Source organism: Lygodium microphyllum, chromosome 17 (assembly GCF_053477565.2).
Source record: "Lygodium microphyllum isolate KBCC chromosome 17, Lygodium_microphyllum_v1.1.10, whole genome shotgun sequence".
NCBI lineage: Eukaryota > Viridiplantae > Streptophyta > Polypodiopsida > Schizaeales > Lygodiaceae > Lygodium > Lygodium microphyllum.
In genome coordinates this window covers 25,511,746-25,526,435 of record NC_141151.1, presented here as the reverse complement: position 1 = coordinate 25,526,435, position 14,690 = coordinate 25,511,746, and the positions used below count along the sequence as shown (strand labels likewise).

The window sequence follows — 14,690 nt, the reverse complement described above, 5'->3', positions numbered from 1 at the left end:
AAAGGATATCATGAGATACATTAAGGACACTATAGACTTGTGTCTTTGCTATGGTGGTGGCCAAGACATTAGTCATGGATTACACATACTCAGATTATGTAGGACATGCAAATAATAGAAAGTCCACCTCTGGCTATGACTTCACTTTGCTAGAGGCGTTGTTTCTTAGATGTCTAGGGTGTAGAAATGCATTGCCTTGTCTAATACCATTGAGTAGACTGCAACCACTGAGGATTCTAAGGCCTTATGGTTAGGCAACTTGGTTGCAAACCTTGGTATCACAAATATGGTCTTTCATACAAAAACGAAGCATATTGAGGTCTGTAACCACTTTATTAGAGAGTTGGTTAAGAAAAAACAAGCAGAGCTTATCAAGATCTCTACATATGACAACCCTTTAAATTTTCTCACTAAGTCTCTCCTAGTGGAACCCTATGCCTTCCATAGGGAGATGATGGATGTAAGATGAGATAATGCCTATTCATCATCCCATTGTACTTATATGTACACTTTATATGGTCACTTTTTTTCTTATTTTCTCCACACTCGAAACACATTAAGGTTGTTGGGGCTTAAAGGCCACCTATGCCTAGCCACCCACATTTACTACACACTTTATCATGTAGGTGGTGGCCACCCATCACTGCCACTATATACTTTATACTTTCCATGACAATAGAATAAGGGAAAGCATAACACACATTGTGACTATTGGAGTTCTCTCTCTCTCTCTCTCTCTCTCTCTCTCTCTCCAACCCCCATAGCTGTTGATTGCTTCCACTTGTGCTCTTCCTCTTGCTCAACCCTTCGACTTTTCGCCTAGGCCCATCATTTAAATTTCATGTAAGGATCATAATTTTCATTCACGTTAATATTTTCCTAAATCAAAGACCATCAAACAATCATCCACTTAGACACTTTAAAAAACAAAAGCAAAGATCCTCATCATGGTCTTGCTTGGAGCGTGTTATAGATGCATTAGTTAGCTCCCTTGATTAAGTTGCCTCAACTTTCTTCCAAATTGTTGCATTGTGTTCTCGACTTGGAGAGGTGGAATTTAATAAATCTATTTGCACTCATCTTCAATAGCTATAATTTGTACCATTGGCACCTTGTGTTGGTTAATCTCCTCTCTTTAAATGATAATAAGTTATTTATGAGCCTACAAGCATATTGAGCATAACACCACCAAGAACTATCTTCTGGAACTTAAATTTCTTTATACTTTTTTTCTTGCTACTATGGAAGAGATTGAAAAGCAATAGCATTCATAAATATAAAAATTTTCTTTTGAGTTATAAGAGGAGAATCGTACCTTATTGATTTTATTTTTATTGCCACATGAACATTTATTCACCATCTTCCCAACTCAAATGGAATATTAGTATTATTAACCTCAAGTGTAACATATTGTTGATATGTCTTGTAGGAAACTATACTAGATTGGCTAAATCTTAAACTAGCCTTCAAGTTTTAATTGGAATTGGTAAAGGTCTAATAGTCAAACATGTTTGTGAATTTATTGAGCTTAAACCATCAAGTAAAGACCATGACCTAAAGTTTCTTATTCCTCTTCATTTATCGTTTCTTCAAGGAATATAAATAACCTCATAAGGAAATATTTTTCATCAACCGTACCACAACCTAACCGTCTCTCCCTTGGTAGCCATTGCCTAACCTCTTCTTGTCCCCTTGTAGCCTCATCTATAGCCTTATTTATTCAATGTCTTCCCTTCCTCTTCAGTTCTTTTCTTGCCTAAACTTTGCACATTTAAAAGACACAATCAAGGCCATCCAACCATACGCATTACTCTTAAGAGCCTCCAAGGCAACATTCTTTAAGTAGCTTGATAAAATATGTTCTAGCAACTTGCCATCAGATGTGACTCGAGACCAAATTAGACATAATGGATGGGGTACCTTGAAAGTAAAGGCCACATACAAACATGGCTTACCCCTAGATTGGTCTCTCCAAAAGGAGACATCTAGTTTACAATGATTAGGAATATTAAAGAGTCTCTACTTTCACAATGAGATGCTAAAAACTCACGAGAGGATTTGGATCACTCAACCTTCATAGATTGCTCTATTGTTCTTCAAAGGATAACAATGACCCAAAACAAAAGATAACACATAAACCCTACCTTGGTTACCAACATCATGAATGGACAAGAATACTTTTGTAAACAAATATGATTATATAATTTCTTTTGGACATACCACTAAACTAGGAAGAAAGATTCCCTTAAGCAAAATAAACAAGGCATCATTCCACAATTCTTAATCAACTTCTAAAGACAACTAGATCACAATTCAAAGGCTAGAAACCCCCCCCCCCCCCCCCACTTCCTATGGTTAGTACTAATGAGCTTAGTGATTTACACATTGCTTAACAAGATAAATGTGAAAAGCTACAAGGAACAAAAGGGCATTGCTTTGGATTATCCTAAAACTCAAGATGGTTTTCCATGATACAACTAAAGTTGGGAAACTTGAGTCATGATTAGATTCCAACGCCAAGCTTCCACCAATAGAGTGGACATAATATTTTGATAATACAAGCTAATTACTAGTATTATAATGTGATTTGTCCAAATAGTGACATCTTGTCGTATGCCAACCCACAACACAAACACACGCATCTATCATTGTTCCAAAACTTAAATGGCCATACAATATAATGTTGATAAGGCACTTCATTTAATTAAGCCAAACCTACACATGTTTACATGGTTGATCAATACCTACATTCAACAATCTAGTTGAGCATCTTTTACACGGCCAAAATAATTCAAGGTGAATAGTTATTTATCTAAAGTCATGCACGTTTCATTTCACTATGCTATTGATAAGGCATCACACTTTATTAACACCTACACATTGTTCCAAAATTCAAATATGTTGTAACCTATCCAAGCATCTTTTACAAGGCCAAACTTATTTAAAACTAGTAACTCTTTATTGAAAATCGTGCACTTTTCATCCCAACATGATGTCGATAAGGCATGTCATTTTATTGAGCAAAACCTTCACGAGTGTATATTGTTGTTCCAAAACTTACATATGTTGAACAATCTACCTAGGCATCTTTAGCAAGGCCAAAGTTAGAGAGTAGTTCTTTATCGAAAATCATGCACTTTTAATTCCAATATGATATTGATAAGCCTCATTTTATTGAACAAAACCTCCGTCTCAAGGCAGCAATCAATCTCATTTAAGATTTGAATAATAGAATATTTGGGGATTGTAAAATTGAAAAAAAAAAACACTTAAATAACCATGCTCCACACAATCAATCCTTCAATGAGAATCATAAAACATGGAATAAAAGACAACATCCAAAAGCATATGAAACACTACTTTAACATTTGTCCAATGCCCTTACCTAAGATATAGTTTTTATTTGAGATTTCCCATATGCATATGCATATTTTTCAAAATCCTAAAATCACATCACGTATATATGAAAACTCCCGTTAACTTTCCACATGTCTATTTCCAAAGATAAAGCCTCTCCCTCTCTCTCCCTCTCTCTCTCTCTCTCTCTCTCTCTCTCTCTATACATACCATTATGTATTACCAGCAGTTCCTGAAAAGAGATTCCGGACACTGATTGCTGAATGGGAAAAATGAGAATATAAAGTTATACAGATCAGAGAACATAGTTCAGATTCAGATTCACAGTGACAAAGCTATAGTTTATTAAGCTTTGTGACAATGACAACCCGAACACATTGGTCAAAAGATCCCATCACTGCAAGCCCTTCCTTATCCGGGCTCCTGACACAACAAAATACAAACTTGAATGAGTTCAAACCCAGCAAACTTAGTGTCACGAGTGAGAATCAGTGTCTCCAAAAAACATTACAATTAACTTTAGTCTATTGCCAATGCAATGGTTTTGTAGCTTTAATTCAGTCACCCTGGAAGTACAAACTTAATTGATAAGCAGCATTAGACGTCTGGAATCATATGAGAGACATGATTACCAGTCAAAACAGTTTATGGGCTGTGTTGACATCATGGATGATGATACAAGACTGACTTTGCCCACAATCTGAAGATACCAGAGAGAGAATTGGTCATCATAGCATTGCTATTATTCAATTGAATTATAAGCCCTTCATCCAGTTAAACAATAAATTAGACTACATGAAAACGTACCCCATAAGATTTCCCCTCCATGTCTTTTAAAGAGCGTTGCTCAGGATAGTGATATTTGTGAAGTGATAGAGAACCATCCCCGCCAAGCACTGCAAAGACTTCCCGATTCTGAGGAAGATGCCGTACACCCCATATGGTTGAACCATGTGACATCTAAAACATGAACCCATCCATACTAACACAACACTTAGCATTCCATAAATCACAAGCTGAGAGAACTTTTCAAAGACAAGGATAGACTTTTAAAAAGCCGTAACAATACTCGCCTTCTCTGTCAGGCAAGCAAACCCTTTTTCTGGATGTTGCGTTCGGAGGTCAAACACCTGTTCACCACCCAAAAACATAAAAAGGCTTGTCTCAGGAAATGTGATTCATGGGTTGCCGTTCAAGTTTTCGTAGTCTTCGTGCAAACTGACTTACATGAAATTTTGATTCCAACGTGGTTGCAACACATTTGTTCATTTTTATGTCTTTACGATCAAACTGGACACTGCATACCTGCAAAATGAAGTTTCTTCTATCTCTATGTGAACTGATCCATAGCAATGCCTTTATCTAGATCTACTTACTGATAGTGTTCGGGCATGGAAAATCAGACTTCCAGAAACTAAAGAAAAGAGTATGGTTCCTTCTAAGGTGGTCTAGCTAATTTCACAAAGCTTGAAAGGCCTATAAGGACCCCAAGCATAAGAAAGATGCCAGTAAAATCCACTCGTGATGAACTCATAGATTGTATGACAATGTACCAAAGATGTGCAATACTTTAAAGATAAAACAATGCAATGGCTTTTCTTTGCTGAATCAGAACAGGAAATGCAGATGACAAAAGAACAGGAAAGTAATAAACAGACTTATAAAGTGATCACACTGTACAAATCAGCCAATCAGAACCCAATGAAAGGATAAATCATGCAGAACTTTGAAAATGTCTCACCTCTCCTCTCTTTTCTTCATTGTTTTAGAGAAAGCTAAGGACGTTCCCAGAAACAAAAATAAGTCATAGGCCATTCAAATGATTTACCCCATTATCTGTGCTGGTTTCCCATCTAACTTTGCACATCTTCAAATCAAACAGTTTTATATCACCATTATCATAACCTGTCAGAAAAGACACATGCTTATCATCCTAGGTGGGTCTGAAACCTTCGGAATAGACAATATAATTTCAGCTCAAAAATCCAAAGGACTAACCTGCCAAAATACACCGCTCTTCATCATTGTAAGAGTTCCCTGAAAGTTCAGAGTCATTAGATTAATGATGCGGTACCAGAAGAGCACATGATCAGCCCTAAGGTCATCATACTTCATAAAGAACAGAAAGGCAGCTACTGAAAGATTCAAAATTATGATTGATTGGACTTACAAAGGTCCATTGCATTAGTCACTTCCATACTGTTGCAAGGTTAAGAATCAACATTGCACGAAGTCTTCTGCTTGCTATATATTTAAAAATTGGCAAACTGGAGATCTCATCTTAGGACAGATTATAAAACATGCAGGCCCAAAGTTAACAAAATAGATCATGAGAAAGGAGCCTGACAGAGATACAAGTGTTTAAAATTTACAGAAACAACCTACAAGCTGAATCCAAACCCAAAGAGCGCCAAGATGTAAAATAAATTAAAAGAGAAGGATAGTTGGAGTTGACGAAACATGAACAATATAACAGCATCAGCAAATAGCAGCATGTAGTCCAGTCCCAATCATGCAGGCCCACTTCATGATACATGCAGTATATTGCAACATCAACCCCTTTTCCACCATCTATGCTTACTCCATGCCTACTTCATTAGACAGCCCTTGCATTATAGAAGCCCTGCATGTGGCCTTACACTTGTAGGATATTGTGAATGCTCCAGCTCACAATCCAAGATCTGCTCATGAACATGTTGATATTGGACCTCTACATGCTTGTTGAAAGCAAGAACATGGGGTTTGCACCCATGATCAAACAACTCTGATCTTTGAAAGGAGCAACACTCACCTTCACTATGAATTGGCAACCATGCAACTTGTTGGGAAGCCACATGTGCAGCCATATACTCTACAGCTACAGACGACACAGCTGATGGATTATTAGGCTAGATATATGATATTACCTTAGCCATATAACCAAATGCTTTGACCTTGATTAAGCCTACAGGATCTTGAACACACATCATGGAAGTCATTGAAATAATCGGAGAAAGTGACAAAGCCTGCATCAACATGCATAAAATTATGACAGCTTTAATTCTTGTAAATAAGATGGCATTTGAGCTGATTTCCAACTGATCACAAGCTTTTGCATTGGATGGTGGTGTTACCAGTTGCCTGTATATGTATAATAAGGTGCAACAAAAGGTGACCGCTTAGATGATACAAGCCTGGTATAGAAAACGAGCAAATGCTTGCCTGTAATTTCTATAAGAGCAAAACTTAAAGTCAAAGCAAGAGAAATGATAGAATAAGCATCATAAAATCTTTAAGAAGTCAAGGAATGATGTACGGCTCCCAACTAAAAAGGATATACAATTGATATCAAATTATGAGTGTTGGTTTGATAGCAATTGTAAGACTACTTGGTCTCCTAAATGCATAACTCAAACATGATAAGACAATCCAAAGGCAAAAATGATCCTCAGATCAATATACTAGAGCAGTAATATGAATGTGTGACGAAATGCTAAGGCATAGAATGAGAAACAAAAAAAGCATGACAACAATGGAACACGATCTATAGAATCCTCGGATGAACGATGAATGAATATGAGAATATGACACAATAGGCACCTCAAACCTCCACGTCTCTAGGACCCAGTATGAGGTGAGCTGAGAGTGGCATCAGAGATGCGAGAGCAGCTTTGAGAGAGTCGTAATCGTGACAAATCCCCATGGATGCACTTGTGGCATGGATGGATTCATGAAACTAGCCTGCCTTCTCAGACAGGATGGTAGATAGCCTGATTTAACACTAATTATAGCAAGCAAATCAATTCACAAATCTGAAATAAACTTTTATCACAAAAATCTTGGACAGGCCACATTCGATTGGCCCAAAAACTGGCACCCCTTGCAGTGTTTCTTTAACTTGTATTGCCTTGAGTTTGTGGTACACTAAGATGTAGAGTGATATCTCTACAAATTCCAATACATTGGGCTTTCACCAATGACCAACAGAATCACAATCCAACCTGCCCCTTGATTCTGACACAATACGGGCACAAATTATATCTAGAATACTTTCATGCGGATCAATACAAAATCTTCCCTCAGTGCAGAGCCCCCAGATTGCACCTCCAGAGGCTTAGCCAGTCCCCCAAACAGAGTCTCCAAGTCTTGCATGGCAGGTGCTCTCTCCATCTAACAAGTGGCACAGCTTCTGATGCAAGACTTGGTGTCTAGACTTGATTTCTAGTAATTAATTAATAGATGGAAATTAATCATTCTTGTCCCTGCCCATTAACTGGCCTCTAACCACCCACATTTAATGTGCTGAGCCCTTTGAGCTTTTAAGTTATTCTAACTTTAATTCACCTTAGTCTAGCATTAAATGTTTTAATTTTGGCTAGCCCAAATAACACCACAAGTCATTTTCCAAGGCCCATTTAATGCACTCTAGAACCAAACTATTACCAAGCACCCACAAGTACATGTCTAGCATAGCTTTTCACAAGTTTTGTCACTATTGCCCATTACCCATGGACTGTCACCATAGAAAAATTAACTGGCACTTCACATATGCACAACTTAATTATGCCAAAGCAAAGCAATAAAAATTTAGGTCCCCATGACAAATCTCCCCCTTAAAACCTTGCAATCGTCCCTGATTACACTACGTGTGACAAAAGCAAAATATTCAGCTGGAAATGCATAAGGTATCACAGTCAAACAATATCAGCTGCTCATAGTTAAGCAAGGCATCATAATCAAACAATATCGGCAGTAAAACTAAGTCATGCTTCACTTAAATGGGTCATAACCACTATCAAAATCACATGGGATGCATCCATTAACCATAAAGCAACACTATTTTCATCATTAAGCATAGAAAAGCATAAGTTGAGCATAAACCATGCATGTAAAGCCAATAAAATAAATGCTCCATTGTCTTGATTGTAGCATCAATGCATATATGTCTTGCATATGGAGGAGCATGACTTTCAATCATCACTTTAGGCCTCAATTGCTTTGTGACACATAACTGCCCATGCATCAGAAAAAATCCCTCTCGAAGCACATAATGCTCATGCCTCTGGCCACCCTTTATATGGATTCTTGAGGTAATTTTAATACCCCTAATTTTGAAAATCCACTTATTATTGTAGGGCCTCTGTCTGTCTATATGGTTTTCTAGCACGGAATTTAACCACCCCCAAGGAGAGGAATGTTTATATATACATCACTTTTATATCTAAAGGTAACGCATTGCTAGTTAACCTACATGATAGGATACAATGAAAACCATTGAAAAGTAGCCACCCTTCGCCTTAGTTTGCATTGAAAATTCAAGGTTTGATGTCACAAGAATTGCAAGTCTTTTCAATGTTATAGTACCTATTCTTGGGTGATCACCAAGATAATATCTATCAACACACACACACACACTCTCTCTCTCTTTTTTTCGTAAAAGGTAATTATATTAATTACGAAAAAAATACACGATTACTGGATTACAAGATACATGATGACACAAAGCCATCATGTGAAGAGGTTTTCTCTTTCTCTCTCTCTCTCTTTTTTCTGATTACAAGATACACGAGGGCCCTCGGCCAACATGTGGGGAAGCCCCGGAGTAATGCACTGAAAAAGTTACACCAATCATGGCAACGACCCAGAGGCAATTGCCATATGCCACGGATGCAAATCCTCTCGAGGGAGCAAGTCGGAGTGTCGGATGATATCCAACTGCCAATGCAAGAGCCCTTTAAGCCTGGCAATATGTCGGGGTACATTAGAGGCCGAATCAAAGAGAAAAGCATTGCGCGTGGTCCAAATGTGCCAGCATCCCCAATATCTGAAAAAGTGAAATAAGATCTTCTCATGCAACTGTGGCGGTGCGGAATACTTCGGGCGCACAAAAACCCAATCGAAAGGAGTTAGCGAGGATCCCACCACCGCGCACCAAATGAGCGACAAGAGTGACCAGATATTCTTGGCGAGCGGGCAAGAGAGAAAACGATGTCGGGCCGATTCCGCCGGTGTGGTACAGAAGAAACAATTGCCATTCGAGATGCGACGCTTGGCAAGGGCCGAGGCCAGAGGAAGACCACCAATCATTACCCGCCAAAGAAAAACCTTGCATTTGAAAGGTGTTTTATTTTGCCAGCCCTCCATCAGCGTTTTGTGCCACCATGACAGCGATTTCCGCAGTCCCCAAACAGTGTTAGCTTTCTCTCCCAGCCATTGGTGATCTTGAACAAGAAGATGATACACCTGATTAGTGGAGGCCTTTTCCAGACTCAGGCGGCCTGCAAGATCCCAGTCCTGCCAAGGGCGATCCACCGTCAAGGCAGAAAAGGGTTGCCGACCCTGAAGCTTCGACGAAAGCTGCTCCCACAAATCACGGTATCCACGCGGGATCTTAAAGAGTCGCCGAGCAGTCCGAAATGAGACGAGGACATTGCGAGTAGCAAGGGTAGCATCCGCAACCGACATCACACCTAAACGGGCCATGCGATTAAATCTTGGTCTGAGTTGATGTTTATCTTCCCATGAAAGGAGTCTCGATACTGCCAACAATTCCAGCTGAAAGGAGTTAGTCTGCAAGCGGTCCCCCACTGGGTGCCAGCGGGCCTTTTGGAGCACCACTTTCCAAGAGCCGACCAAGTGCAGTAACAAAGAGGACGAGGGACTGGAAACACGAGAGTCAGCATTAAGGACATGCCACCAGGAGGCCCGAAGCCGTGTGTTGCCATGGCGGAGCCCGCTGTCCTCAAGAAAATAACGGGCTATGATGGACCAAGGGTGGTGATCCACACACATGGCACGAAAAAGGGACCAACGGAGAGCTAACATATGAGAGTGTGCATCCAAAATCGCTCCGCCACCCATGCGCTTAGGGATACATGCGTGTGACCAAGAAATCCAGGAAATGCCGGCCTGCAGTGAGTCCTTCTTCCATAGCATGAAACGGATGGGATGAGTGAGGGCCTTCAAAGTAGTAGGAGTCCATGGCAACAATGGCAGGAAATACGTTAGCATTGGAAGCATGATTGTCTGGGCCACTTTGAGGCGGACATGGAATGGCCACGCTTGCGACTTCCAATACATAAACTTTGCTGCCAATTTTTGTGAAATCCACTCCAGCAGGGCTTTTGGCCGTACATCCACCCCCAATGGGTATCCAAGATGCCTGACAATGGAGCCACGGGAAACCACCTGGCCTTGCCAGCCTAAGGACTGCAAATCAGGCTCCGTACAACTGAGAAGGGCTGACTTAAGGGCATTGATGCGAAGCCCAGAGGCCTGACCAAAGAGTATCCAAACATCTAATGCCCTTCGAATGTTGTCCCTGTCCGCCTGCAAAATCATAAAGGTGTCATCCGCCAAGGATTGGCTAACAAAGTGCTGACCCAACGGAAGAGACAGACCGGCCAGCTGGGCAGAGGCTGCCATGGAGGATAACATTGAAAGGACCGGGTGAGTCGCCAGGGCAAAGAAGAGGGGGCTCAAAGGACAACCCTGTCGGACCGAGCGTGCAAGGACAAATGGCTCTGTAACTCCACCATTAAGCATAACTCTGGAGGAAGCCTCAGCACTGATGGTGTAGATCAATCGGGACATTCGGGTACCAAAGCCCATGGCCGACATGAGGTCTGCAATGAAAGACCAGTCCACATAATCAAATGCCTTTTCCAAGTCCAATTGGATCAATACCACTTCCTGACCGGAGTGCCGCGCATAGTCAATGGCCATTTGCACATTTAAGATATTATGCAGAATGTTGCGGCCCTTAATGAAACCATATTGGAGAGGATGCACAATAGCTGGAAGGTGCTTGTGGAGCCGATTCGCCAGCACTTTGGAGTAGATTTTATACATGGAGCCCATCAAAGAGATTGGTCGCCAGTGTTGCAACTTTGACGGCGAAGGGACCTTTGGAATTAGTTTGATAAGGCCTTCTTTCCATGAGGAGGGCATGACCCCCGTTTCCCACACCTGCTGAAACATGGCCACCAATGGCTTCGCCAACTGCATGGCCGAGGTCTGAAAGAATTCATTAGTGAGACCATCCCAACCAGGGCTTTTATCATTCGGCAGGTGCAACAAAACGTCCATAACCTCGTCCTCGCAAATATCCGTCTCCAAAGCGGCTTGCATATCAACTGGAACCTGCTGGCGGACCAGATGATAGAAGACCGCACGGGCATGCGTAACCTGGCTAGAAGGCGAGGAAGAGGAACCAAGAAGATCCATAAAATAGTTTCTGCACATAGTGACAATGGTCTGCGGATCCGTGACCATGCGACCTTCCGAATCCTGGAGTCTGGTCATATTTTCGCGGGGCGGAGATGCATGCAAGGCGCGAAAGAACTTATGAGACTGGCAGGTGCTATCTTGCATTGTGTCCATCAAGTTGTGCAGCTTGGCCTGTTGATAAGATTTCAACTGAAACACTTGAATAAGATGGGCCAACCGCCTCTCCAGAGACAGCAGAAAATCATCATCAGGGGAATCCAGGAGCAAGGAACGGACCAAGGCCAGTAAGTCTTCTGCTGCATGTCGACGCCGGCGGCAAAGCGAGGCATGATGGATCCCATACTGGCGAGCAACCCGCTGCACATTAGAGAGCAGCCTTGCAAAAGAAGGCCAGCCCTCAGAGGCGAAGTCCAATAAGAACCTCTCAATCAACTGCTGCATATAGCCCTGGAAAACTGAATGCTTCAGATAAGAGGAGTTGAAGCGTAAAGGGAGCCTATCCAGGAATTGCACAAAAGGTGCAATAGAGTGTGCCCGCATCTCAAGCTGGAGGGGGAAATGGTCCGACAACGCATATTGCCGCAAGACCTTCATTTCCAGCATGTCGGGAAGAAAGTCATCGCCCTGCATGATATACATTCTGTCCAGCCGCGACCAGGTAGTTGCATATTGTGCGGAATGAAAAGTAAATCCTGAAAAAGAAGGGTGAAGCCACGACCAAAGATCTTGCTTGAGCACGTGCAAAGCAAAAGAACTCCACACCCGGCTTTCCGGCGTATCCATTACCGAATGCCCTGAAGTGGACTGAGAAGAGTCGACACACATATTGAAATCTCCCATCAAGAATCCCCTTCGGCCGAGTGACATGGAGCCCTGCAAAGTGGACCAAAGATCCCGCCGGGATGCGGGATCATTCGGAGCATAGAGGCCCAACAGCCATAAAATCTCGCCTTCAAATAAGACTTCGATCACCAGAAAGCGGCCCTGCACATCATTTTTAACAAGGACAGGCTGATATTTCTCATGGACAATCATCAGTACGCCCGAATAGTGCGTAGCATGGGTCCCTGCATAAAACAAGCGGAATCCATGACAATCCATCACTTTTCCTGCTTCACCGTGACTTTTGTGCTCAACTGCACACAATACATCCCACTGGTTCTCGTGCAAGACGGTCCACATGGCATGTTGCTTATGGCGAGAGCAAATGCCTCGCACATTCCACGTGGCTATCTTCATGTATCCTCAAAGACGGAAATCAGGAACGAGGCACCTGCTGCCTCGATTTCACCTTTTCCGCGAGAGCATCCAGGACACCCTCATCCAGAAAATCAGCCAATACTGCAAAAGAATTCTGGCGACCTGCGTTGGAGGTAGAAGGGCAATCCACTGCCTTGGGAGAGGGGCGGGGATAACGCCGATCCCAGGGTGTAATAACATTTCCTTTGGCGTCGAACGCCAGCTTGGCAGGTGGGCCTCTGGGGCCGTCGGTATAGGCTCTCCTTGGAGACTGATTGCGGGGGCCCGACGGGGCCCTAGGACGCGGAGCCTGCTGTGAAGTGGCCATTTCTTTCCGGCGCGTATACGTGCGCACGGAATCCTGGGAAGCGGGAGGCCCAGGATCCGCCAAGCCTGTATCCAACTTTTTACCTTTTTGAGGACGTGCCTCAATCCAGTCAGTACGACGGGAATCCACACTTCGGACCTGTTGTTTGCCTTTGTCCATGACATGAGGAGACTGCAGGGCTTCCTGGGGCGTGGCATCAAGCACCATGTCGTCCTTGGGCAGCACAACCTGCGCATCATCCGAAGACGAGTGCTTTTCAGGGCATTCAGCCATGAAATGCCCCAATTTTCCACATGAAAAGCAGTGGCCCGCAAAGTTGCCCCATTTTAAGCGAAAATACAAAGGATGCATGCCCGAACAATTGAGGCGAAGCCACGCGGGCCTTTTCCTGGTCGTGTCCCATAGCATGCATAAACGGTTGCGGTTCATCGCCCTGAGGCTTGGGGGAACCAGCACTGTTCCCACAACTGCCATCGCATCCTTCAACGTAGGCCAATAGACCGCCGGGCAGTTTTCCACCTCTACCCACACCGGGCATTCGCGTTGAAGCAGACGCTGGAAGTCGGCCATGGGGCACCATGGCACAACATGAACCAGGCGGCGATCAAAGAATAGCGGCAACTTGGACAGGAGCTCAGCGCGATGCGTTTCCGATTTCAGCAGGACCTCATAAAACCCGCGAGGTCCAAGGAAAATCTCCTCAACCGACTCCCCTTGCAATAGATGGTGCAGCCACTGGCGAATATGCACACACACACTCTCTCTCTCTCTCTCTCTCTCTCTCTCTCTCTCTCTCTCTCTCTCTCTCTCTCTCTCTCTCTCTCTCTCTCTCTCTCTCTCTCTCTCTCTCTCTCTCTCTCTCTCTCTCTCTCTCTCTCTCTCTCTCTCTCTCTCTCTCTCTCTCTCTCTCTCTCTCTCTCTCTCTCTCTCTCTCTCTCTCTCTCTCTCTCTCTCTCTCTCTCTCTCTCTCTCTCGTAATAGGTATTTGTATTAATTACAAAAATATACAAGATTACAAGATGCAAGATGGCTCTAGGCCATCATGCAGAAAAAGATACAAAGTCACCGCAACAATTGAATAGGGAAGATTGTTGTATGCCAAGGTACTAAATCCTCCCGAGGGAGAAGATCAGCATACTGGATAATGTCTAACTGCCAATGCAGGAACCCTTGATTCCATCAATATGTCCTTGAACATAGTGAGATAACAGCAGGCACGCAGGGACAACATGGAGTCAGTTAGCGCACAAGACAGAAGGTGAAGGGTTAGCAGCAGGTGCACAGAAAAAGGGCTAGGTCAAGCAGCATGCAGGGCAGGAGCCATTGCTCTCTCTCTCTCTCTCTCTCTCTCTCTCTCTCTCTCTCTCTCTCTCTCTCTCTCAAACCCCCCCCCCCCCCAAATACACACACACACAAAGAAAGTAGAATGGCAAGCACTAGGTGAAGAGAAAGCCTGACCATTGAAAAACTCCTTGTAGTCTAGTCCTTCCATTGGATTTAACAATAGCTGATCTTACAATATAATAGCATACAGCTACCCTTTTAGAAATAGTCCTCA

General features: G+C 42.8%; 1 protein-coding gene across 4 annotated transcripts in view; it reads right to left on the bottom strand.

Moving 5' to 3' along the window:
• Nucleotides 1-3,391: 3,391 nt before the first annotated feature.
• The window catches only part of LOC148021703 (dynein axonemal assembly factor 10-like), an 83,993-nt gene continuing 72,694 nt past the window's right edge, over nt 3,392-14,690 (bottom strand). Inside the window, exons 10-16 of one of the 4 annotated variants that reach the window (XM_087697203.1) lie at nt 5,356-5,394; nt 5,186-5,262; nt 4,585-4,662; nt 4,431-4,487; nt 4,165-4,317; nt 3,990-4,057; nt 3,392-3,780 (exon numbers count right to left, since the gene is read on the bottom strand). In XM_087697203.1, coding sequence (XP_087553329.1) covers nt 3,693-3,780; nt 3,990-4,057; nt 4,165-4,317; nt 4,431-4,487; nt 4,585-4,662; nt 5,186-5,262; nt 5,356-5,394 — 560 coding nt within the window. In that variant the 3' untranslated portion in view covers nt 3,392-3,692. The remainder of the gene's footprint in view (nt 3,781-3,989; nt 4,058-4,164; nt 4,318-4,430; nt 4,488-4,584; nt 4,663-5,185; nt 5,263-5,355; nt 5,395-14,690) is intronic. The other 3 variants (XM_087697204.1, XM_087697205.1, XM_087697206.1) reach the window with 3 other exon arrangements.